Source organism: Pelophylax lessonae (assembly GCF_965119305.1).
Source record: "Pelophylax lessonae genome assembly, chromosome: 7".
In the NCBI taxonomy this organism is placed as follows: domain Eukaryota; kingdom Metazoa; phylum Chordata; class Amphibia; order Anura; family Ranidae; genus Pelophylax; species Pelophylax lessonae.
In genome coordinates, this window is record NC_138774.1 from 208,954,604 (window position 1) to 208,982,161 (window position 27,558).

Consider the following 27,558-nt stretch of genomic DNA (forward strand, 5'->3'; position numbering starts at 1 on the left):
AGCTCAAATTATAAATTGCTAAGAAATTTTAATACATCCTTAAAGTGGTTGTAAACCTCAGACATGAAGTATGAACAAAGCATATCCATTTTTAGTGTGTACTTGACTCAGTTAGGAGCACTAAGTGTAATTTCTGTCTGCTGCTTCCTTCCTCTGCTATCAGCATGAACAACTTCTGACACATTTTCCTGACACCAAAAGAAAAATGGTGACAGGGGAGGGATCTCCAGCTGTTTGACAACTGTGGCTCTGTTTCTGTGTAAAGGGGGGGGGGGTCTCCTCTTCCCTCCAATCAGTTCTCAGAGCTCTCCTCACTGAGCCCTGCAGAGTGTAACTTCTGCTTCCCACACTTTTTTTCTGACAGCTCAGACAAGCTTTGTAAATTATGAACCATGTAGAGAGAAGAGTGCAAATAAACAGGTATGTTATGTAGGAGCATGTGTTTAATCTCTGTGTATCACCTGGGGCCAGGCACTTTACTGGGTACATGTGCAGTCTTTAAACAAGCCATCGCGCTTGTATCTTCTGTGTTGGGAGTGTGCTGGTAAGGTTCTATCATTTAGGCAGGATAAAAAGGGTGGGGGTCACCTAACAACTTGGAGTTGCAATGACAAAAGAGCACTTTTTTTTTATAGAGCTGAAGAGCGCATTGTAATGTGTTTGGGATGCTGCAGTGCATGGGGCGGGATTGTGGAAGAATGCCCAGGTGAACTGACCCTTTAATCACAAAATAGCATAGGGCTAGCATGACTGGGGGACAGAGGAGTCAGGGAGAAAAAGGGCTAAATTAAAACTTAAGAAAGAAAATGGTGAGAGTCACTTACTGGGATTGATGGGTTTTCACAGAGGGGAGAAGGAGCTTTAGGGGGGTCTTGTAGGAGGTTCGGTAAATTCCAGGCATCCGGAAAAGACACATGGAGGAAGAACATTCCCGCTTTTCCGCCCGCCCTTGCACTGGATCAATTCCTCTTAAGGTGGTCATATTGGCCTGGAGGTTGGGGTCTTTGGAAGCGTTTTAAAAAATCTGCAGTGCTTATAATATTAAGGACCTATCTAAGGTATGGAGTCCCCTGTAGAATGCCAGTTAATGGTGGGTTAACTGGTAATTTAAACTGAGAGGTATCTGCAGAAAGTTAGGGTTGTCCCCGAGCCGTTGTGTTGCGGCTGGGGACCGTGTAAGTAGTTACGCAGATATTAGATACTTTGTGCCTCCAAAGATGGTCAACCTTATGTTTATTGTGATTGTTTAATTACTTTTGTTCCTTTTTTAAGGAATGTTTGTTTTATTTGGTTATTGGTTAATAAATGGCCTCTACAGCCAATTTGACTCCAAATGGTGTCATGGTGGTTATTGCAGTTTAGTTGGGGTACAAGAGTTGGGGTAGGATAGCAGTCACTTTATGTGGTTGCTAATTACATCTGTGGTTCCTTAGTCATGTTTTCAGAAGTCTTCATTTACATTCTGCCTGCTAGAGCATGTATAATGTACATTCAAGGCACACCTCTGGTGATAACTGTCATGGTTGTCAGTGTGCTTATGTCAACTATCAGTCATCTCTCAAGCCCTCAATGGTTCATGTCATAGCTGATCACATCTCCAGAACCATGGTAACTGTGGATCTAAATTGAGGCCAAGATAGAACCATCTTTTACTTCCAAAGGATAGGATGCTGGTAGGTTAATTGGATCCTGTATAAAAACAAAAAAAATTGGCCCTACTGTGTATGTATGTAAGTTATGGATCTTATGGCGCTTTTCCACTGCATGGAACCGAACGGTTCAGCTCGCTTTTCCACTGCTGGTACCGCATGGTAAGGTGTAGGAACGGTTCGGTACGGCAGCGCTTTTCCACTGCATGGAACCGAACAGTACGGCTCTCAAAAACAGTACCACCTCGATTGTGGTTCCAAGAGGTACCATACCCGGTACCATATCACACAATCCTTTGCATGCAGTCACTACTAGCCACTGATTGGTCAGAGAATCGTTGTTATCCCACCCACATCCCACCCACTTAACTTTAGTACTACTTTAGTGGAAAAGCAAACCATACCGTACCGTACCGAACCGTTCCAACACCGTACCATTCGGTACCAGCAGTGGAAAAGCAAACCGGGCCAAGCAGGGCCGAGTAGAGCCGAGCCGGTGCTTGCAGTGGAAAAGTGCCAATAGATTGTAAGCTCCTTGAGGGCAGGGACTGATGTGAATGTGCAATGTATATGTAAAGCGCTGCATAAATTGACAGCGCTATATAAGTACCTGAAATAAATAAATAAATAAAATAAATAAAATAGGAGGGTTTAAAGTAGTTGTAAACGTCAGTGATACTAAAAACATTTTTGAATAGCTAAATTTAGGCCTTTAATGACTCCATGTTTAGATTTGTTTAAAGGAACTTGTCACTTAGGTCCCTTTCACACGGGGCGGATCCCCTGTCAGTCAATGGTGGAGTGATGGGCATTGGAACGTGGTTTACACTGAGTGCGGAAGACACAGCCACGCTCTGTGATTGCACAGTGTGCCTGCATCTAAGTGTGGGATGACAGAGGACTTAAACTAACCACACTAGCCTGAGTCAGCTGCCAAGCTTAGCGTGACCAGTTTACCATTAGGAGAAGGGGCACAGGCAGGATCAACCAGGTAATAGAGAAGAACAGCAAGCACTAATAACAAAAGCAATATGAAAAATCAAATACAGATACATTAAAGATACAGTACAATGGTTTTTGTTATTTTTAGGTTTACAAACACTTTAATTCCCCTTTAACATAAAGCCAATGAAAATTCAAGCTGAACGTAACGCAGATCTCAATGCTGTCTTCTGTAGTTCTCAAAAGACAAATCTGCACACTGCACACAGAGCAGTCATATGAAGAGAGACATAAGTCCCATACATAAGCACCGTAAAGAGCCTATTTAATCAGGCTACTTGGATTCACATTCTCTTCTGACAAAGCATTTTTTTTACTTTTTCAATGACACAAGCTGTGTAATTCCTTTTGTAGAGGTTGTCTTAAACTGGTCCCCCACCCTTGACCTAGCCAACCAAAAAGATGCTCACCATAGAAAGTCAAGTAGCCAAAAACTGCAGTCAACAGGTACATGATGAACATGGCAAGGATGGATACGTTGGCCACATTCTGCATCCGGGACTTGGTAGCTCTAGATGGAGGAAAGAAATAAACATGGATGCGTATATATACACTATATTTTTAAAAGTATTGGGATGCCTGCCTTTACACGCACATGAACTTTAATGGCATCCCAGTCTTAGTCTGTAGGGTTCAATATTGGGTTGGCCCAACCTTTGCAGCTATAACAGCTGTCCACAAGGTTTAGGAGTGTGTCTATGGGAATGTTTGACCATTCTTCCAGGCACTGATTTTGAGAAGGCCTGGCTCGCAGTCTCCACTCTTATTCGTCCCAAAGGAGTTCTATAGGGTTGAGGTCAGGACTCTGGGCAGGCCAGTCAAGTTCCTCCAACCCAAACTTGACCATCCATATCTTTATGGACCTTGCTTTGTGCACTGGTGCGCAACCATGTTGGAACAGGAAGGGGCCAACCCCAAACTGTTCCCACAAAGCTGGGAGCATGAAATTGTCCAAAATATCTGGGTGTGCTGACACCTTAAGAGTTCCCTTCACTGGAACTAAGGGGCCAAACCCAACCTCTGAAAAACAACCCCACACCATAATCCTCCCATAATCCCAAGGTCCATAGAGAGTTTGAGGTGTAGGAACATGACTGGCCTGCATAGTCCTCACCTCAACCCAATAGAACTCCTTTGGGGTGAATTAGAGCAGAGACTGAGAGCCAGGCCTTCTTGTCCACATGAGCGCCTGACCTCAGAAATGCGCTTCTGGAAGAATGGTCAAATATTCCCATAGACACATTCCTAAACCTTGTGGACAGCCTTCCCAGAAGAGTTGAAGCTGTTATAGCTGCAAAGGGTGGGCCAACTCAATATTGAACCCTACAGACTAGTACTGGGATGCCATTAAAGTTCATATGCATGTAAAGGCAGGCGTCCCAATACTTTTGACAATATAGTGTGTGTATATATATATATATAAAATAATTTTGTGTGAAGATTTTTCCCTATGTGTTGTGATAATGAAATGCTTGTTTAAATCTGCATAGATAGCAGTGATTTTCTTCAGCTTCTGTGTTGCTAGCTATAGATGTGTAAAAAAAATAAACACTGTCCAGCAGAGGGCGCAAGATGAATTACAAGTAAGGCCTAAGGCACAAGCTGTCAAAAATCTTGAAATACAAACTGCATGGTTAAGGATAGCAACCAGTCAAATTACAGCCACCATTTTCCCAGTATTAACGGGAATATTTCAAAAAGCAGTATGCCTGTCAGAAGCCTTTGATGGAAGCTACTGTTCCAAGATCATACACTAATTCTATGGCAATGACTCCCTTGTAGGTAAGCTGCATAAATGCAACTTCAAGTGGAGGAGAAGCCCATGTCTTACTATTTTTAAAAATGTCCCCTCTGCCCTTCTCCTACCTATCATGCCTAATCTGTATACTTACCTATTTTTAACTGCACCGGAGCAGATTAAAAACAGGTAAGTACACACATTTTTATTGGTATTAGGTCAAATTTGTTTGTAGCTTGTAAATGTTACATTTCTCTGTTTAGCAAACAAACATTCAATACACGACAAAGGATTCTCAGAGCAGTATGGGCTTGATAGAGAGACAGTACAGCAGTAATCATCTTTCAGGAGGCTAGCTCTCGTGAAAACTTTAGACAGAGCTATCCAATAATGGAGGATTTGTTTTTACTTGTATGTACTTGTATGTGTAAATTTGAGCTTGGGCTATTGAGCTTCGTAAATAAAATAATTTTTTACAATGGGTCAGAGATAAAGATAAACAAAAAAGGAGCTTAGAGCTCCACTTGCTGCTTTGTGTTTTCTTATTGCTGCACTGGGAAGCATTATCTACCGAGGATGTTAATTGTCACTGGAAATTCTTGCGCTTTATGGACTTTATTACTAACCACTTTGATTCATATTTCATATGTTTTTTTCACTCATTTGATGATTACTATATAATTATCACTTAATATTTATAAGCACCGCACTTTTTGGAATTTAAAAATAGAATACAAAATATTAATTTGCAACATTTTGTATATAGCTGAATAAATTGAAACTAAAAAAAAAATAGAAACATTACATTTCTAAAAATTGTATGCTATTAGTCCTGGCCATAATAAAGTAAGTATAAAACTTTTGTACATTCCCTGTACATTAAATTTAGCACTGAAACGCGCTGACCCCTTCTTTGTGCTTGTTTTGAGTTTCTTAGCAATCTCAAAATGCACAAAAAAAAAAAAAACCTACATTAAAAAAAAAAAATGCTTCAAAGGCAGAAGCAAACATGTATAAAAGTACATTTGCAAAGGCATACATTGTTCTCTTTTCCTGTGTTGACATACATAAAATGCCAACCGCGCATAAAAAATACGACGCAACATCACACGAAAGAAACACAAAGACGCGGGTTTTTTACAGCTTCACAGGAAATACCCCAGGGCGATTTTTGATGCATCCAATTTCTTTCCAAATATATGCGTGCCCTCTAGCAGTGGGTAAAGGTGTACGAAAACAGCTCAACCCTACATAAATCTTGTTTCCCAGCAACCAGCAGAGTGCACAATCCTAGGCCTTTCATCTATTTGTAAATCTTAAAAAGTACCCAGCATCCTTTTGTATGATTACTTCAAACTCTTTATTAAATTAAGTTTAAAGTAAATGAATAGTGGTTTTGTATATATTTCTGTCTTTATTTTTTATGAACAAGACTAACAAAAACCCCCCCAAAAAAACGTAAAAACGTGTATTTTTTTTTATTATTTTTTTACATAATCATGTATAAAATATAGCTTCCTAATATTTTTATGCTCTTAGTTTTAGTTAGCAGGCTCCTTTTCATTTGTTTTCCCCTGTCTCTTTCGCTCCTTTGTTGTAAAAAGTTGAAATTTATACACAGTAATGAATGAGTTGAGTTTCTTTATTGAATGGCTCTGAGGATTAAAGTTGAACTCTAAGGCTGCATTCACACTTGAGCGTAGCGTTTTTTTTACTGCGATTTTACCGCGATTTTCAGGCGTTTTTTTCAGGCGTTTTTGGAGGCAGGCATTGACATCTATCAAAAACGCTGGTAATCAGCCCAAAAAGAAGCTCATGTACTTTTTTCAGCTACAGGCGTTTTGCAAAACGCTCAGATGTGAACAGGGGCCATTTAAATGAATGGGATTTTACTTGTTGGGCGTTTTGGAACGTTTTTTTTAGCATTCTTGGAGCTGAAAAACACTCAAAAACGCCCAGGTGTGAATGGAGCCTAAAAGTCCTCCCTGATCTTCTGCTCCTGCAGGCAGCCCTACACTTCTAGACTGGTCCCTGTAGCCTCTTCTCCCCTGCACTCTAATGGTCTAAGGTCCTTTGATGTCATCAAGACCATTGCAGGAATCTTAGTCCTTAGACACCTAGGGAGAAACCACTGCTGGTGTGTGGGGGAGCACTGTCTGCCAGGGGAGTGGAGTATTAGGTAAGTTAAGTGGTCTTAAAGTGGAACTCAACTGTATCTGAGCACCACAAACTGAAAACACTATTTAAAGTGGTTGTACGAAGGTAAAAAACCTTCAGTATGCAGCTCCCCCCCCCCAGAGCCAGATCGCGGTACAGTGATGTGCACAAAAGCGGCTGCTCTCCTGGGTATCCCCCTGCTCATTGGGTGAGACACAGCAATTGCCTATCATAGCCAGTGAGCCAATGAGGAGAGAGCAGGGGGCGAGGTGAGCCCCGTTCTGTGAGTCTTATGGGGCTCGGGAGTGAGCACGCAAGAGTGCCCCATAGCATGCAGCTTGCTATGGGGGCACTTGAAGAAAAGGGGGAGCCAAGAGAGCTGGTGGGGGACCTGAGAGGTGGAGGATGGGGGCTGCTCTGTGCAATACCAATGCAGTTAATATAAGATGTTTGTTATTTATTTATTTTTTTAATTTAGAGGGGTTGTAAAGTCAGAAGGCTTTTTATCTTAATGCAATATATGCAGCAATGTTCATGAATGTCTAGCCATCCAGGGCTCCCCTCCTCATTGGCTAGGACACAGCAGTGGCGCCATTAGCTCCCGCTGCTGTCAATCAAAATCAGTTTTTGAATAAGGGGGGAAAGGGGGCGGGGCCAAACCACAGCTATCTGTCGGAACGGATACACAGAGCTGCGGCTCAGCTCGGGTGCCCCCATAGCAAGCTGCTTGCTGTGGGGGCACTCAAAAGGTGGGAGGGGCCAGAAGAGCCAAAGAGGGACCCAAGAAGAGGAGGATCAGGGTTGCTCTTTGAAAAACCAACTGCACAGAGCAGGTAAGTATAACATGTTTGTTATTTTTATTTATTTATTTTTTAAAAAGAAAAACAAGACTTTACAATCACTTAACCTTTAATATCACTTTCATTAATTTCTAACCCCTTCCTGGCCCTTTAGGGGTTCTAAAAGCCGGGAGGCGGTGGTGGGTATTTAGGTCAAGTGGCCGCTTTGATTGGCTGTCACAGCGATCACATGATCGGAAAGCTCCTGATTGCTAGTATGCACCGACAGCTTTCCGGTACCGGCCAGCTACCGTGCTGGGAGCAAGGAAGGAGTGTGTTCTCAGCACGGCAAGTCGTTTTAACAGGACCACATATATGCGACCGCTCGGTCTTACGGCCTACCCGCCAAGCAGCTGCATATATGCATGCAAATAGTGTCAAGGGGTTAAAGGGTAAGTCCCCGTTCACACTGGGGCGACCTGTTCTAATAGGAGCTCCATAGGGAAGCTGCGGACCCGTTCTAATAGGAGCGACACAAGTCGCTCCGACTTAGAAAAAGGGTCCGGAGCTTCTTTGGGGCGACCCGGAGCGACCGTCATAGACTTCAATGTTATGAAGTCCGTGCCGGCCACTCCAAGGTCGCGGCGCGCTGCTCACACCGCGACCTCTCAGGTCGCCCTGGGAAGTCGGATCGCCCCAATGTGAACGGGGCCTAACTCCACCTTCATGGAAGAAAAATAGCAAATTAAAAATATAGCATGTACAATTGCTACACAAGTTATATTGTAACTAAATAATATTAAAAATGGTCTTTCCTTTTCAATCTTTAGCACTGTAATTTTCTGTAGAACGCAATATGGCAACCTGAAGGCATTCCGTACACAGATGGTATACAGAACGCCCCCCAGAAATGTCAGATTTTGGACATCCTCTGCAACAAAAATTTTTTGGGTGAGATACTCAATCTAAAGGGATTCAGACCCTGCCACTTCCCACATTAGAACTCTACAAGCAGCTGATTAATAATTATATAGTCACCAGTGGTGGCCGGTCCGTAAGGGGCGCAGGGACGTCGCCCCCCTAGTTTGCATGCATGACACAGGACTAATGCCTTTCTATGAGGTCTGTCTTTTTTTTTTTTTCAAGAAGAGATTGGAGCCTGAGGCTCTAGATAGCTTGAGAAAGGCCACTGACCACTGCGCCCTTAACTTGTGATACTTGAGAATCAATATTTGCTATCGGTTTCCGGCTTTTACTGGCCAATCAGGGCAGGAGGCGGATCTAAAGAAGACCAGGTTAACTGGGAGGAGAAGCCGGGGCGCCATGTCTGCTGGAAGGGTTAGGGCAGACCTGGGGGGGTTTGTTTGCCGCCCCCTCAAAATGGTTATCAGCAGCCGCCACTGATAGTCACTCTCATTCACATTCACTTTGCTCATGGACACAGACAAACAAACTGCTGTTTCTTCAGAATAACAAAAGGTAGGAATCTGCAACAAAGTTTGTTATAATCCCTGCAATGTACACAGATCACCCAGAGGGAAATGTTTTTTCTCAATGAAAGTGGAGTTACCCTTTAACTGCACTAAAACAGTGAAGTCAAGACCTGGCCGGACAGGAATTTCTGGATAAGAAAACTGGCTGAACAGAAATACCAATATACTGGCAATAAGACAGTCCAGTTATGTATTTCAACAATGAATACGCACCATCGATCTTTGCATTGCTTGGGCTCCATTCACACTTGTGCGACTTTGGACACTAAGGTCGCATGATAAGTCGCACCCCATGACAATCATTCAAATATGTATGACTTATAGTCAAAGGGACTTTAAAAAGTGTTCCTTGCTGCACTACTTTGGTTCCGACTTTGATGCAACTTGAGTGCCATAAACTGCAATGTAAACCCTCAAACGTCACATGAAAGTCGCACCTGAATGTTCTACATGCGACTGTTGTGCATCAATTTTCCATTATCATTGGTCAAAGCCAAAGTCGCACCCATGCAAAATTACGCCAAAGTTGCACCAAAGATGTCGCAGGACTTTGGAGTCGTACAAGTGGCAATGGAGCCTTACTCAGATAACCTCAGAGTACTGTTGTGGTGTATACAGAAGTTGTGCCATTGGTGTGGTGTATCACATGTTAGACCATTAAAGAACCACATCTTTTACCACAATCAACACATTGTCCCTTTTCCCCCCCAGCTGCCTACCTGCGGAGTTCGGTGTATATGGGAAGAACCTCAGGGTGGCAAACAAAAGCAAAAGCGATGATGGGGATGGCATATGCAGTCTGAAATAAAATGTAGAAAAATGAGCTTACTTTGGGAAACCACAGCCTACAGAGATGTTGGTTTTATGTTAATAATCCTCGCAGTATGATATTTAAAAAAAGAAAGAAAGAAAACTTGTTTTTGTGCAAAGTGTATACTTAGATAAGGGCAAGAGGGGCATCGTCATTTCTTCACATATACAGCCTCTGCCTCTTGCTTAGTAGCACCATACAATGGTTGTTCCTCACTGGTCCTCTTATCTTACTGCATTTCTCTAATGACCTGAAACATCCACAATGCTATAACAAACTATACACCATATGATTGAGGTTGTCAAGCTGTTAGGCTTCAAATTACGGAACTTTTTTTTACTGTACGTATACACTGTAGGCACATTTATTATACACTCACTGGCCACTTCAAGCGGTTGTAAACTCAATAAAAAAAAAAAAAAAAAAACCTGCAAGACAAAGGCATAATGAGCTAGTATGCAACGCATACTAGCCCATTATGTGTAACTTACCTGAAAACGAAGCCCCGAAACGGACCCCCGGACATCGCTGCGGGCGCTGCCATGGTCCCTCATCGTCTCTTCCGGGTTCGGCGGCTCCGGCACGCTGATTGGCCGGAAGAGACGGCTCCGGCACGATGATTGGCCGGAGCCGCGCGCGGGAGTGATTTTTCCGGCAAGCTCCCGGCAACTTAATTGAAGGTCCCCTGGACCTTCAGAGCGCAAGCGCCGCTCGCACGAGCGGCTGCATGCACTGTAAATATCTCCTAAACCGTGCTGGTTTAGGAGATATTATTTGTACCTACAGGTAAGCCTTATTATAGGCTTACCTGTAGGTAAAAGTGTCAAAAAGCGGGATACTACCGCTTTCAGTAGGTACGCCTGTTCAATTGCTTGGTAACACAAATTGCTAATTAGCCAATCAAATAGCAGCAACTCAATGCATTTAGGCATCTAGACGTGATGAAGACGACTTGCTGAATTTTAAACCGAGCATCAGAATGGGGAAGAAAGGGAATTTAACCACTTAAGCCCCGGAAGATTTTACCCCCTTCCTGACCAGGGCCTATTTTGCGATTCGGCACTGCGTGACTTTAACGGACAATTGCGCGGTCGTGCGACGATGTACCTAAACGAATTTGACATCCTTTTTTTCTCACAAACAGAGCTTTCTTTTGGTGGTATTGATCACCTGTGCGATTTTTTGATCATGCGCTATAAACAAAAAAAGAGCGTCAATTTTGCAAAAATAACAATATTTTCACATTTTTTATATGAAATTCCCCCAAAAAATGTAAAAATCTAAATTTTTTAACATTTTAGGCCAATTTGTTTTATGCTACCTATGTTTGGTAAAAAAAAATTGCAAAAAGCGTATTTTGATTGGTTTGCGTAAAAGTTATTGCGTTTACTAACTAAGGGAAAGATTTTTGTAATTTTTGTTGTTTTTTTTTTTTAACGAGTAATGGCGGCGATCTGCGATTTTTTTTGCGGGACTGCGACATTGCGGCGGACAGATCGGACCCTTGACTGACATTTTTGACACTTTTGGGGTTACCAGTGACATTACTACAGTAATCAGTGCTATACATATGCACTGTTACTGTAAAATTGACACTGGCAGTGAAGGAGTTAACTTTATTGGAGAGGGAGGGGTTAAGTGTATCCCTAGGGGCGTGTTTCTAACTGTGATTGGCTGTGGCTACTAGTGTAAGAACAGAGATCAACGGTCCTACATAGCAGAACCGTTTGATCTCCATTCTTACACAGGTCTTTGTTTACATTAGCCGCCTGCCTTTTCACAGGCTAGCGACGTAGCGGTTAATGACTTTGAACGTGGCATGGTTGTTGGTGACAGACGGGCTGATCTGAGTATTTCAAAAACTGCTGATCTACTGGGGTTTTCACACACAGCCATCTCTAGGGTTTACAGAGAATGGTCCGAAAAAGAGAAAATATCCAGTGAGCGGCAGTTGTGTGGATGAAAATGCCTTTTTGATGTCAGAGGTCAAAGGAGAATGGGCAGACTGGTTCCAGAAGATAGAAAGGCAACAGTAACTCAAATAACCACTCCAACCAAGGTATGCAGAATACCATCTCTGAACGCACAATACTTCAAACCTTGAAGCATTGGCTACAGCAGTAGAAGACGACACCGGGTGCCACTCCTGTCAGCTAAGAACAGGAAACTGAGGCTACAATTCAGACAGGCTCATCAAAATTGGACAATAGAAGATTGGAAAAACGTCACCTGGTCTGATGAGTTTCGATTTCAGCTGCGACATTCAGATGGTAGGGTCAGAATTTGGTGTAAACAACATGAAAGCATGGATCCATCCTGCATTGTATCAACGGTTCAGGCTGGTGGTGGTGGTGTAATGGTGTGGGGGATATATTCTTGGCACACTTTGGGCCCCTTAGTACCAATTGAGCATCGTTTAAACACCATGGCCTACCTGAGTATTGTTGCCGACCATGTCCAACCCTTTATGACTACAGTGTACCCATCTTCTGATGGCTCCTTCCAGCAAGATAATGCACCAGGTTACAAAGCTCCAATCATCTCACCACTGGTATCTTGCACATGACAATGAGGTCACTGTACTCCAATGGCCTCCACAGTCATCAGATCTCAATTCAATAGAGCACCTTTGGGATGTGGTGGAACCGGAGATTCGCATCATGGATATGCAGCTGATAAATCTGCAGCAACTGCATGATGCCATCATGTCAATATGGACCAAAATCTCTGAGGAATGTTTTCAACACCTTGTTGAATCTATGCCAGGAAGAATGAGGGCAGTTCTGAAGACAAAAGGGGGTCTAACCCAGTAACAGCGAGGTGTATCTAATAAAGTGACCTGTGAGTGTATATCTTCACTACAAATTACTAGTGATAACCGATTATCGGCAAGGCCAATATATTGGCGGCCAATATGCACTTTCCCCGATAAATCGGTATCGGCCCCGGAACTGGCCGATATTGCCAATATTTTTGTGACGTCATTCTGCCTCCTTAGGCCACCTCCCTCGCCTTGGACAGCCTCGTCTGGAGTCAGGACTAGTCTCGCGGGAGTGTATCATAGCCATACACCCACCCACAGCAGCCTGGTGCCAGCCAGCCACCCACATCCACAGGCCCTGTACCAGTAAGCCAGCCAGCCAGCCAGCCACCCACAGGCTCTGTACCAGCCAGCCAGCCACCCACAGGCCCTGTACCTGCCAGCCAGCCACCCACAGGCCCTGTACCTGCCAGCCACAGGCACTGTACCAGCCACCCACAGGCCCTGTACCAGCCAGCCACCCACAGGCCCTGTACCAGCCAGCCACCCACAGCCCCTGTATCAGCCACCCACCCACCACAAGGTGCCAGCCAGCCACCCACCCACCACAGGGTGCCAGATAGACAGCCACCCACAGACAGGGTGCCAGACACACAGCCACCCACAGACAGGGTGCCAGCCAGCCACCCACCCACAGGCCCTGTACCAGCCAGCCACAGGCACTGTACCAGCCAGCCGCCCACAGGCCCTGTACCAGCCAGCCACCCACAGCCCCTTTGCCAGCCAGCCACCCACCACAGGGTGCCAGCCAGCCAGCCACCCACCACAGGGTGCCAGCCAGCAAGCCACCCACAGGCCCTGTACCAGCCAGCCACAGGCACTGTACCAGCCAGCCGCCCACAGGCCCTGTACCAGCCAGCCACCCACAGCCCCTTTGCCAGCCAGCCACCCACCACAGGGTGCCAGCCAGCCAGCCTGCCACCACAGGGTGCCAGCCAGCCAGCCTGCCACCACAGGGTGCCAGCCAGCCATCTACCACAGGGTGCCAGCCAGCCACCCACCACAGGGTGGCAGCCAGCCAGCCTGCCACCACAGGGTGCCAGCCAGCCATCCACCACAGGGTGCCAGCCAGCCAGCAACCCACCACAGGGTGGCAGCCAGCCAGCCTGCCACCACAGGGTGCCAGCCAGCCATCCTGCCACAGGGTGCCAGCCAGCCAGCCACCTACCACAGGGTGCCAGCCAGCCTGCCACCACAGGGTGCCAGCCAGCCATACCACAGGGTGCCAGCCAGCCACCCACAGGCCCTGTACCAGCCAGCCACCCACAGCCCCTGTATCAGCCACCCACCCACCACAGGGTGCCAGCCAGCCACCCACCCACCACAGGGTGCCAGACAGACAGCCACCCACAGACAGGGTGCCAGACACACAGCCACCCACAGACAGGGTGCCAGCCAGCCACCCACCCACAGGTCCTGTACCAGCCAGACACAGGCACTGTACCAGCCAGCCGCCCACAGGCCCTGTACCAGCCAGCCACCCACAGCTCCTTTGCCAGCCAGCCACCCACCACAGGGTGCTGGCCAGCCACCCACCACAGGGTGCCAGCCAGCCAGCCACCCACCACAGAGTGCCAGCCAGCAAGCCACCCACAGGCCCTGTACCAGCCAGCCACAGGCACTGTACCAGCCAGCCGCCCACAGGCCCTGTACCAGCCAGCTACCCACAGCCCCTTTGCCAGCCAGCCACCCACCACAGGGTGCCAGCCAGCCTGCCACCACAGGGTGCCAGCCAGCCAGCCTGCCACCACAGGGTGCCAGCCAGCCAGCCTGCCACCACAGGGTGCCAGCCAGCCATCTACCACAGGGTGCCAGCCAGCCAGCCATCCACCACAGGGTGCCAGCCAGCCAGCCACCCACCACATGGTGGCAGCCTGCCAGCCTGCCACCACAGGGAGCCAGCCAGCCAGCCACCCACCACAGGGTGCCAGCCAGCCAGCCTGCCACCACAGGGTGCCAGCCAGCCATACCACAGGGTGCCAGCCAGCCAGCCACCCACCACAGCGTGCCAGCCAGCCATTAAGCATTAAACAAAAATTATCATGTTCAGTATCAGATTTGTGTCCAAAATTTCTTTATTTTTCCTAACTTTAAATGTACAAAATATCGCCCCATATCGGCCGATACCGATACGTTGTGACCAAAATATCTGTATCCCCCCTAAAAAAAACATATCGGTCTATCCCTACAAATTACCCTTTTTTAAACACATTTATTGTTTATGTGGGGATTTTTGTGTGACTTTACAGTTTAGGGAGTCTCACTTGTCGTTCAGTTATTCATGAAACTAGCAGGGGGCGGTAAAATGAAACAGACATACCTGAGTGTTGACATTAAACATCATAGTTGTGCACTGCCCCTCTGTGACAGTAGTAGTATTGTAGCCATTGGTGTAGAGGTGATGCTCTGTGGTTGTTGAGTTGCTCAGGGGACAGGGTATCACAGTCTTCTTGTATATGACCTGTAAAGGATAATCAGAGAACACAAGTGGGAGATTTCAATAGGCGTGAAGGCAAAGGGCTAAAATCCAGGAAATGGGATCCATATTTCATAATACAGAGGCAAACGGGGCAAGTGTTGCATTTATTGGAGTTGGTTTTGGCCTACTACACCTTAGTCTACAACAGTGGTCTCCAAACTGCGGCCTTTGCTTGACCTTATCCATCCCTCCCACTGATACAAGGCACTATTCCTGCCACTGACACCAATGATACGGCATGATTCCTTCCACTGATATAAACAATGAGGTACTATTCCTTCTACTGACACCACAGATGGGGCACTATTCCTTCTACTGACACCACAGATGGGGCACTATTCCTTCTACTGACACCACAGATGGGGCACTATTCCTTCTACTGACACCACAGATGGGGCACTATTCCTTCTACTGACACCACAGATGGGGCACTATTCCTTCTACTGACACCACAGATGGGGCACTATTCCTTCTACTGACACCACAGATGGGGCACTATTCCTTCTCCTGACACCACAGATGGGGCACTATTGATCTTTTATTGAAAAGAGTCAAGCAACATATTTTATACAAAAGTAAAAAACAGAACTATAGTACAATATTCCAACAGAAAACAAAGGAATACACATCCATGTGCAGAATATATACAATATATACATAATCCACTTCCAACATTCTTAGAAAACTATTTACATAAAGCAGCAGAGAGGGCCTAAGAGGCACAACCCATCACCTATGTATGCAGCCATTTATCAAAAACTGAGCATTAAGAAAAAATCTAGGGTGATAAGAGACAGAAAGCCACACCCGGGAAAGAGACTCCTGGCAGTCAGGGAGGCTTGAAACCCCTCCACGCCTTCAGCCAAGCCCTCTGACCCCACTTGTCTCTCTCAAGCGCCCGAATCTTCCCCACCTCATGCAGAATGTCACACACCACCACCTGAACAGGAAGGATTTTACGCCGAAGGGTGACCTGACACCGTGCGTTCCATGTGTAATAACGGACTACTAAACTAACTAAAAAAAGTGTATCCAAACAAAAGCCCCCACCAGTATTGAATGCTCCGTACACCCACTCAGCATAACCCAGCCTGGAGAGGAAAGGAACACCGAGGGCCCGCCCAACCTGTTTGTATACCTCTATGTTAAAAGGGCAACGAAGCAGAAAATGGTCCATAGTCTCCTCCTCACCTGTACATTCCTCCCGAGGACAACCACGATCCATCCCACTGCGGAATTTCAAATTGCCCCGAACATAGAGCCTCCCGTGGAAGCACAACCAGGCCAGATCCCTGAATTTAAGGGGGATTCTAGCCAAATTAATCAATCTTAACCCTTCCCTCAAAATTGGGCCTGGGCAATCCCTTAAGGCCAGTGGGTCATGAAAGACTTCACTCAAGACTCGGCTCATAAGGACTTTCCTCGGAGCGGATCTGAGATCTTCAGCCGACAGTCGCCACTGCCGCAGCAACTTCAGACACGGAGCGACATAGGCTGGGAGCTGACCACGATGACCCCTGAGATTCTTCACTTGGCCACCTTCTTCCCAAAGTCGCAGAAAAGGCCTAAACCAAGATCTAAACATGCCTGCCCATCCAGGAGGTTCCACTGCAAGCATACTACCAATGTTAAACTTGAGAAATAGCAGTGAAAAGAAAAGAACGGGGTTGACCATACCTAAGCCACCCTCCCTCCTGGATAGATAGGTGACATTCCTCTTGATGGGGTTCAGTCTGTTCCCCCACAGCATCTGGAAGAACACACTATAGATCCTAGCATAGAGAGACACTGGCAAGATGCAGACAGGGCTGACATACAAGAAGATCGGTATCAGGTAAGTCTTAATCAGATCAACCCTTTCCCTCAGAGATAACTTCCATCTCTTCCAGCTGACCACCTTAGTATTGGCAACTTCCAGCCTGCCTTCCCAGTTTTTGAGGCCATAATCGCCAGGTCCAAATTCAATGCCTAATATCTTAATTTTTTCCTGGGGCACTGGAAAAGTGTCCGGGAGATCAAACCCCTCACCTTCCTTTCCCATCCAAAAAACTTCACTCTTTTCCTGATTGATCTTGGAGCCTGATGCTTCAGAGTACCGTGATGTCAGAGAGACCACCTCCTCCGCTTCATCTGTCCCAGTGACAATCACTGACACATCATCCGCATAGGCAACAACCCTCAAAGGCGGCTCACCCGGGATTCCCACTGGTACCCCACACAACATGCTGCTCTCTAGCCTCCTGATGAAGGGGTCGATTGCAAACACATAGAGCAGGGGACTCAGCGGACAACCCTGGCGCACCCCAGAACCAACCTCAAAGGACTGTCCAACCCAACCATTAACAAGAGGGAAGCTTTCTGCCCCCTTATACAAAACTTTTAACCAATCGACAAAACCACCCGGCAGACCGTACTTACTAAAGAGCAACCACAGGTACTCATGGTTGACACGATCGAAAGCCTTTGCCTGATCCAATGCCAGTAGATACTTTCCCCAGCCTGCAGCCCTGCACTGCTCCAAGGCCTCCCGGACAGCTAAAACCGCTGTGAAGGTGCTCCTACCCTGGATCGAACAGTGCTGATGGCGAGAAAGCAAAGACTCTGCTACTGCCGATAGGCGCCAGAAAAGTATCTTCGCCAGCACCTTTCTATCGACATTGAGAAGGCTGATGGGGCGCCAATTCTCAATCATCGAAGGATCTTTACCTTTTGAAAGAAGAATCACAGCTGAGTGTCTCATGGAAGGGGGAAGCACCCCCTCAGCAAGACAACTGTTAAAAATCTCTACCAAATGTGGGGCCAGAATAGACTTAAAGGCTTTGTAAAACTCAGCCGTCAGACCATCCGGTCCAGGTGACTTCTTGATGGCAAGCTGTTCAATTGCCCTCGTCACCTCTTCAACTGTGATCTCTTCTGTCAAATTCATCAAAGGGACATCTCCACCATTTAGACCTGGAATAGAGTCCAAAAAGCTTTCCATCTTGTCTCGGTCAAGCTCCTTCCTCCCAAGAAGTTCAGCATAAAAAGACCTCACGACCTCCAGGATCCCTGACCTGGACTTTGTCAAGGAACCTGTACTATCCTTAAGGCCAACGACCATCTTAACAGCTACACCCTGTTTGCAGTTCTGGTAAGGGTCAGGCGAGTGGTATTTCCCATAGTCCCGCTCCAGAACCAAAGAGGTATGCCGGTCATATTGACACTTCCTGAGGAGGATTTTCACTTCAGAGATTGCCCCAGGATCTCCTCCTCTCGAGACAAGAATATCCAGCTTCCTCCGCAAACGTTGGTAGGTCATGTATTTATTAAACTGTTTTTTATTGGCTAGGCCCCTGAAGAATCCAGCAATCCTCTTTTTGGTCAGCTCCCACCACTCAGCCTTGCTGCTACAAAAGTCCAGGATGGTCACCTGTGCCTGAAAGAATTCCTCAAAGGATTGTCTAACATGTTCTTCCTCAAGGAGAGTCGAATTTAATCTCCAGATGCCTTTGCCCCTCTGAGGGAAGTCTGAAGCATTCAAGACCACAGATAGCATACAGTGATCAGAGAACTCCACTGCCTGCACCACTGGGGGTGAGAAAGCAGAGGCCTCCTTCAAAAAAAACCTATCTATCCTACTCTGACTATTACCTCGATGAAAGGTGAACCCTGTGTCATCCGGGAGGTGCTTAATGTGCACATCCACAAGACCAGCATCCCTAACCATACTATTTAAAAAAACGCTATCATATCCCAGCCGGTCATTGAAGTCCTTCCTGTCCTTGGGCCTAGTCACAGTATTAAAGTCACCTCCAAAAACCACTTGCCGGGATGTAAAAAGAAATGGCTTGATCCTTGTAAAAAGGCATTTCCTGTCCCACTTTGTGTGCGGCCCATAAATATTAATTAGGCGCAGGTCCTGCCCTCCCACAAGAACGTCTAAGACCATACATCTCCCAATCTCCACCTCAATAACCCGCCGGACAGTTACCATGCCGGTTTTAAACAACACCGCCACCCCGCCGTAAGGCTCGGCCGCAAGAGACCAGTAAGATGGACCATACCTCCACTCTCTCTTGGCCATATGAATATCTGCCAAGGAGGTGAGCCTAGTCTCCTGCAAAAATAAAATTTCAGCATCTAATTGGCTGAACAAAAATAAGGCCATAGAACGAGCTCTTACCGACTTAATGCTGGCGACATTTATTGTCACCACTTTTAACGGAGGGGGAACCGCCATTTGGGTTATTGGTGGATTGCTTCTTAGCTCCCCTCTGCTGCTCATCACCAGAAGCCTCTCTCTTTCTTGAAGCCTCCTCCAACTCCATTTCAATTTCTGAATTCTGCTCAGAAGAATCCCCAGATGAGGAGATATCCCAAGCAGAAGCCCTAGAACGGTTGGAGACAGTCACTGAGGCATCCTGTCCCTGTTCCGTCCTCACCGTCTGTCTCTTCCGCCTCACAACCTTCCTTCTCTCCTCCAGGTACTGAAGGTCAGATTCAGAGATGCTTTCATCTCTTGTTTTCTTCTTCTTCTTTGAAGTCTTCACAGAAGACTTCTTTACAGAGGAAGCCGCAGCAGCACCCTTTTTGGTACCCTCTACCACTCCTGGTGGGTGGGGGGCTTTTTTAAGGTCACACTTAGGAAGGGAAGACTGATCGGGAATAACTAACTCAGGGGGCACAGACTTGGCAGATTCTGACACAAGAGGAGCCGGTACAGTAGGCTGGGGGGACACAGGGACAGACACAGAAGGAAAACTTACAGATACAGGAGGGGTGGGCACAGGGACTAGGGAGGGATCCTGCACAAGACCAGGGGGGTCAGTCACCGCAGAGGAGGGTGGTACAACAGGGGCCTCATCCTCCATCCTGTCCAGCCTTAACAGATCATCTATCACCTCTCTATCCATATTATGCCAGGCTTCAGGACATCGGCTGTAGGGGTGGCCAAGGCGCAGGCACAGGTTGCACCTTATCGCCTGGGTGCAGTCCCTGGCCACATGACCCTGTCCCCGACACACTGAACAGATCAGTGCTGAACAAGAGGAGCTAAAATGCCCCTTTTCTCCACAGCGGTGACACAGTTTAGGCTGACCAGGATAAAAAATAGTCATCCTATCCCTCCCTATAAAAGCAGAGGAGGGCAGGTGACGGACAACATTCCCATCCCTAGCCAACCTGACCGTTACCGACCAACCCCCGGTCCAGATGCCACGCTCATCATGAATTTTATCCGGCCTGGTCAAAACATCCCCATAATTTTTCAACCAGACCTCTAAGTCCCGAGCAGGAACACTCTCATTTGTAAGGACAATAGTAATTTTCTTTACTGTTGACCTTTGGGAAACTGCCACTGGCACCAGACCTTCCCATTCGGGTCTTGACCTGCACCGAGCCATATATCGTTCCCAGAACAAGTCAAGACCCTCTGGTCTGGTGAAACTAACTGTGTATTCCCGGCTTCCAGCCACATGTATCAGGGCATATAGGTCATTAGCCCCAAAACCCATATCTAAGATCAGGTCCACCACCATACGCCTTGCTAGAGGGACTGCACCACCTTCCCATTTAAGGAGGACTACGTTCCGCCTTGGACCCCCAGCAGAAGCCATAGATCCAATACCAGATCCAATGGTGCTCATAGTGGCAGCCTGCGAGGGAAAACCCTGATTAGAAGCAGAGCTCCTCCTGGATTGTAACCCTGGCTTGGTGATATTGCCAGGAGCACAGCTTACCACCTGTGCAAATGTAGGTTTTTTAGGGCCAAGACCCCACACTGATGTCACATTATCAGGTACACTACTATTATTATTTTTACCAGCTTGGCCTAAACAAGCAGCATTATCAGTTCCACATATAATGGTGGGATCCACCATGCCTGCAATGTTATTAGGGATAACTGTTTCTGATGCAGTACCAGATGTTTCCTGCTGCTGCGCTGTAGAGTCCTGTTCAACAGTGACTGAAATAGTTTTAAGCTCAGCAGAAGGGGGGTTAATCGGCTCTTCTGGGTTTTGTGGTTCTTCAGCAGAAATGTCATTTTTTAAACACAACTTTTCCTGTTTAGAGACATCAGCAGCAGGCACAACATTGCTGAGCATAGGGGAATCACCCGGAGTGTCATTAGGAAACCCATCATTAGGCAAGGTGCTAAAAGGCACAAAAACTGTTTTATCTGTAAGCTGGGGCTTTATATACTTTACTTTATCAGGCACACTCTCAGGTAAGTCCTCCACATCACCAAACACCAGCTGATCTTCCTGCATTGGAGACTCCATTACCTGTATAACTTTCAACATGCCTCCTGAGCCCTGAGATGGCAATGGGCTGCTTACCTCACCTTGAGGGGGAAGGGGGTCAGAACTAGGGGTCTCCTCCTCCACCTCCATCTTTGCAAACCTCCGTTCATTGCAAAACTTCTCCCTGAAGGGACCATCCCTGCCTTCCATCATGGCCACGATAGTTTCTTGATGATCCACACGGACCTTAGCTAATTGGACCTCTGAATCCATGGATCCGCGGTTCTTGCTGAACAAGCCTTCACGCTGCTTTCTCAGGCGCTTTAAATCCGCTCTAAGCTTGTAGAGCTTGTCTCTCTCCTTATTGAGGACTTTGATCCCGGCCACCACTCGCTCCCGAATGGATCCAGCATCTTCATCCTCACCAGGTGCAGAGAGATCACCAACCACGGGCTGCACAGGAGCATGCATGCCATCCATCCGCCCAGGGGATGTCTGAGAGCCTCCAGCAGGAGAGGCCCCGCTGGCCTCCATGGCTTCCCCAGAAGGGGGCCAGGAGAGCTGGGAGGGATTTCACCTCACACCCTCTTACACAGATCACCTGGAGCAGCAACAGACACACAGCCAGAGAACCTTCCAGCAGCCACACCCGAAGCTGAATGATGGGAAACGACTCCTCCCACTGACACCAATGATGGGGCACTATTCCTTCTCCTGACAACACAGATGGGGCACTGTTCCTTCTCCTGACACCACAGATGGAGCACTGTTCCTTCTACTGACATCACAGATGGGGCACTATTCCTTCCACTGACACCAATGATACGGCATGATTCCTTCCACTGATATAAACAATGAGGTACTATTCCTTCTACTGACACCACAGATGGGGCACTATTCCTTCTACTGACACCACAGATGGGGCACTATTCCTTCTCCTGACACCACAGATGGGGCACTATTCCTTCTCCTGACACCACAGATGGGGCACTATTCCTTCTACTGACACCACAGATGGGGCACTATTCCTTCTACTGACACCACAGATGGGGCACTATTCCTTCTCCTGACACCACAGATGGGGCACTATTCCTTCTCCTGACACCACAGATGGGGCACTATCCCTTCTACTGACACCACAGATGGGGCACTATTCCTTATCCTGACACCACAGATGGGGCACTATTCCTTATCCTGACACCACAGATGGAGCACTATTCCTTCTCCTGACACCACAGATGGGGCACTATTCCTTCTACTGACACCACAGATGGGGCACTATTCCTTCTCCTGACACCACAGATGGGGCACTATTCCTTCGACTGACACCCCAGATGGGGCACTATTCCTCCTGACACCACAGATGGAGCACTATTCCTTCTCCTGACACCACAGATGGGGCGCTATTCCTTCTCCTGACACCACAGATGGGGCACTATTCCTTCTCCTGACACCAAGGATGGGGCACTATTCCTTCGACTGACACCAAGGATAAGACACCATTCCTTCGACTGACACCAAGGATGGGACACTATTCCTTCTACTGACACCACAGATGGGGTGCTATTCCTTCTACTGACACCCCAGATGGGGCACTATTCCTTCTCCTGACACCACAGATGGAGCACTATTCCTTCTACTGACACCTCAGATGGGGCACTATTCCTTCTACTGACACCAAGGATGGGGCACTATTCTTTCTCCTGACACCACAGATGGAGCACTATTCCTTCTACTGACACCTCAGATGGGGCACTATTCCTTCTCCTGACACCACAGATGGAGCACTATTCCTTCTACTGACACCTCAGATGGGACACTATTCCTTCGACTGACACCAAGGATGGGGCACTATTCCTTCTACTGACACCCCAGATGGGGCACTATTCCTTCTCCTGACACCACAGATGGAGCACTATTCCTTCTCCTGACACCACAGATGGAGCACTATTCCTTCTACTGACACCTCAGATGGGGCACTATTCCTTCGACTGACACCAAGGATGGGGCACTATTCCTTCTACTGACACCACAGATGGGGCACTATTCCTTCTCCTGACACCTCAGATGGGGCACTATTCCTTCTCCTGACACCTCAGATGGAGCACTATTCCTTCGACTGACACCACATATGGGGCACTATTCCTTCTACTGACACCTCAGATGGGGCACTATTCCTTCGACTGACACCAAGGATGGGGCACTATTCCTTCGACTGACACTACAGATGGTGCACTATTCCTTCTCCGGACACCTCAGATGGGGCACTATTCCTTCTCCTGACACCACAGATGGGGCACTATTCCTTCGACTGACACCAAGGATGGGGCACTATTCCTTCTACTGACACCACAGATGGGGCACTATTCCTTCTCCTGACACCACAGATGGAGCACTATTCCTTCTACTGACACCTCAGATGGGGCACTATTCCTTCGACTGACACCAAGGATGGGGCACTATTCCTTCTACTGACACCACAGATGGGGCACTATTCCTTCTCCTGACACCTCAGATGGGGCACTATTCCTTCTCCTGACACCTCAGATGGAGCACTATTCCTTCGACTGACACCACATATGGGGCACTATTCCTTCTACTGACACCTCAGATGGGGCACTATTCCTTCGACTGACACCAAGGATGGGGCACTATTCCTTCGACTGACACTACAGATGGTGCACTATTCCTTCTCCGGACACCTCAGATGGGGCACTATTCCTTCTCCTGACACCACAGATGGGGCACTATTCCTTCGACTGACACCAAGGATGGGGCACTATTCCTTCTACTGACACCACAGGTGGGGCACTATTCCTTCTACTGACACCACAGATGGGGCACTATTCCTTCTCCTGACACCACAGATGGAGCACTATTCCTTCTCCTGACACCACAGATGGAGCACTGTTCCTTCTCCTGACACCACAGATGGAGCACTGTTCCTTCTCCTGACACCACAGATGGAGCACTGTTCCTTCTCCTGACACCACAGATGGAGCACTATTCCTTCTACTGATACCACAGATAGAGCACTATTCCTTCGACTGACACCACAGATGGGGCACTATTCCTTCTACTGATACCACAGATGGGGCACTATTCCTTCTACTGACACCACAGATGGGGCACTATTCCTTCTACTGATACCACAGATGGGGCACTATTCCTTCTACTGACACCACAGATGGGACACTATTCCTTCTACTGATACCACAGATGGGGCACTATTCCTTCTACTGACACCACAGATGGAGCACTATTCCTTCTCCTGACACCACAGATGGGGCACTATTCCTTCGACTGACACCACAGATGGTGCCCTATTCCTTCTACTGACACCCCAGATGGGACACTATTCCTTCTACTGATACCACAGATGGGGCACTATTCCTTCTCCTGACACCACAGATGGGGCACTATTCCTTCTACTGACACCACAGATGGGGCACTATTCCTTCTCCTGACACCACAGATGGAGCACTATTCCTTCTCCTGACACCACAGATGGAGCACTGTTCCTTCTCCTGACACCACAGATGGGGCACTATTCCTTCGAATGACACCACAGATGGTGCACTATTCCTTCTACTGACACCCCAGATGGGGCACTATTCCTTCTACTGACACCACAGATGGAGCACTATTCCTTCGACTGACACCACAGATGGGACACTATTCCTTCTACTGATACCACAGATGGGGCACTATTGATCTTTTATTGAAAAGAATCAAGCAACATATTTTATACAAAAGTAAAAAACAGAACTATAGTACAATATTCCAACAAAAAAAACAAAGGAATTCACATCCATGTGCAGAATATATACAATATATACATAATCCACTTCCAACATTCTTAGAAAACTATTTACATAAAGCAGCAGAGAGGGCCTAAGAGGCACAACCCATCACCTATGTATGCAGCCATTTATCAAAAACTGAGCATTAAGAAAAAATCTAGGGTGATAAGAGACAGAAAGCCACACCCGGGAAAGAGACTCCTGGCAGTCAGGGAGGCTTGAAACCCCTCCACGCCTTCAGCCAAGCCCTCTGACCCCACTTGTCTCTCTCAAGCGCCCGAATCTTCCCCACCTCATGCAGAATGTCACACACCACCACCTGAACAGGAAGGATTTTACGCCGAAGGGTGACCTGACACCGTGCGTTCCATGTGTAATAACGGACTACTAAACTAACTAAAAAAAGTGTATCCAAACAAAAGCCCCCACCAGTATTGAATGCTCCGTACACCCACTCAGCATAACCCAGCCTGGAGAGGAAAGGAACACCGAGGGCCCGCCCAACCTGTTTGTATACCTCTATGTTAAAAGGGCAACGAAGCAGAAAATGATCCATAGTCTCCTCCTCACCTGCACATTCCTCCCGAGGACAACCACGATCCATCCCACTGCGGAATTTCAAATTGCCCCGAACATAGAGCCTCCCGTGGAAGCACAACCAGGCCAGATCCCTGAATTTAAGGGGGACTCTAGCCAAATTAATCAATCTTAACCCTTCCCTCAAAATTGGGCCTGGGCAATCCCTTAAGGCCAGTGGGTCATGAAAGACTTCACTCAAGACTCGGCTCATAAGGACTTTCCTCGGAGCGGATCTGAGATCTTCAGCCGACAGTCGCCACTGCCGCAGCAACTTCAGACACGGAGCGACATAGGCTGGGAGCTGACCACGATGACCCCTGAGATTCTTCACTTGGCCACCTTCTTCCCAAAGTCGCAGAAAAGGCCTAAACCAAGATCTAAACATGCCTGCCCATCCAGGAGGTTCCACTGCAAGCATACTACCAATGTTAAACTTGAGAAATAGCAGTGAAAAGAAAAGAACGGGGTTGACCATACCTAAGCCACCCTCCCTCCTGGATAGATAGGTGACATTCCTCTTGATGGGGTTCAGTCTGTTCCCCCACAGCATCTGGAAGAACACACTATAGATCCTAGCATAGAGAGACACTGGCAAGATGCAGACAGGGCTGACATACAAGAAGATCGGTATCAGGTAAGTCTTAATCAGATCAACCCTTTCCCTCAGAGATAACTTCCATCTCTTCCAGCTGACCACCTTAGTATTGGCAACTTCCAGCCTGCCTTCCCAGTTTTTGAGGCCATAATCGCCAGGTCCAAATTCAATGCCTAATATCTTAATTTTTTCCTGGGGCACTGGAAAAGTGTCCGGGAGATCAAACCCCTCACCTTCCTTTCCCATCCAAAAAACTTCACTCTTTTCCTGATTGATCTTGGAGCCTGATGCTTCAGAGTACCGTGATGTCAGAGAGACCACCTCCTCCGCTTCATCTGTCCCAGTGACAATCACTGACACATCATCCGCATAGGCAACAACCCTCAAAGGCGGCTCACCCGGGATTCCCACTGGTACCCCACACAACATGCTGCTCTCTAGCCTCCTGATGAAGGGGTCGATTGCAAACACATAGAGCAGGGGACTCAGCGGACAACCCTGGCGCACCCCAGAACCAACCTCAAAGGACTGTCCAACCCAACCATTAACAAGAGGGAAGCTTTCTGCCCCCTTATACAAAACTTTTAACCAATCGACAAAACCACCCGGCAGACCGTACTTACTAAAGAGCAACCACAGGTACTCATGGTTGACACGATCGAAAGCCTTTGCCTGATCCAATGCCAGTAGATACTTTCCCCAGCCTGCAGCCCTGCACTGCTCCAAGGCCTCCCGGACAGCTAAAACCGCTGTGAAGGTGCTCCTACCCTGGATCGAACAGTGCTGATGGCGAGAAAGCAAAGACTCTGCTACTGCCGATAGGCGCCAGAAAAGTATCTTCGCCAGCACCTTTCTATCGACATTGAGAAGGCTGATGGGGCGCCAATTCTCAATCATCGAAGGATCTTTACCTTTTGAAAGAAGAATCACAGCTGAGTGTCTCATGGAAGGGGGAAGCACCCCCTCAGCAAGACAACTGTTAAAAATCTCTACCAAATGTGGGGCCAGAATAGACTTAAAGGCTTTGTAAAACTCAGCCGTCAGACCATCCGGTCCAGGTGACTTCTTGATGGCAAGCTGTTCAATTGCCCTCGTCACCTCTTCAACTGTGATCTCTTCTGTCAAATTCATCAAAGGGACATCTCCACCATTTAGACCTGGAATAGAGTCCAAAAAGCTTTCCATCTTGTCTCGGTCAAGCTCCTTCCTCCCAAGAAGTTCAGCATAAAAAGACCTCACGACCTCCAGGATCCCTGACCTGGACTTTGTCAAGGAACCTGTACTATCCTTAAGGCCAACGACCATCTTAACAGCTACACCCTGTTTGCAGTTCTGGTAAGGGTCAGGCGAGTGGTATTTCCCATAGTCCCGCTCCAGAACCAAAGAGGTATGCCGGTCATATTGACACTTCCTGAGGAGGATTTTCACTTC

The 27,558-nt window shown here is 47.4% G+C and overlaps 1 protein-coding gene across 1 annotated transcript in view; it reads right to left on the reverse strand.

The window, feature by feature from the left end:
• The window catches only part of SLC38A5 (solute carrier family 38 member 5), a 130,538-nt gene that overhangs the window by 21,723 nt on the left and 81,257 nt on the right, over window positions 1–27,558 (reverse strand). Inside the window, exons 9-11 of the mRNA XM_082263746.1 lie at window positions 14,771–14,911; window positions 9,538–9,617; window positions 3,062–3,162 (exon numbers count right to left, since the gene is read on the reverse strand). Of these exons, the coding sequence (XP_082119872.1) occupies window positions 3,062–3,162; window positions 9,538–9,617; window positions 14,771–14,911 (322 nt within the window). The remainder of the gene's footprint in view (window positions 1–3,061; window positions 3,163–9,537; window positions 9,618–14,770; window positions 14,912–27,558) is intronic.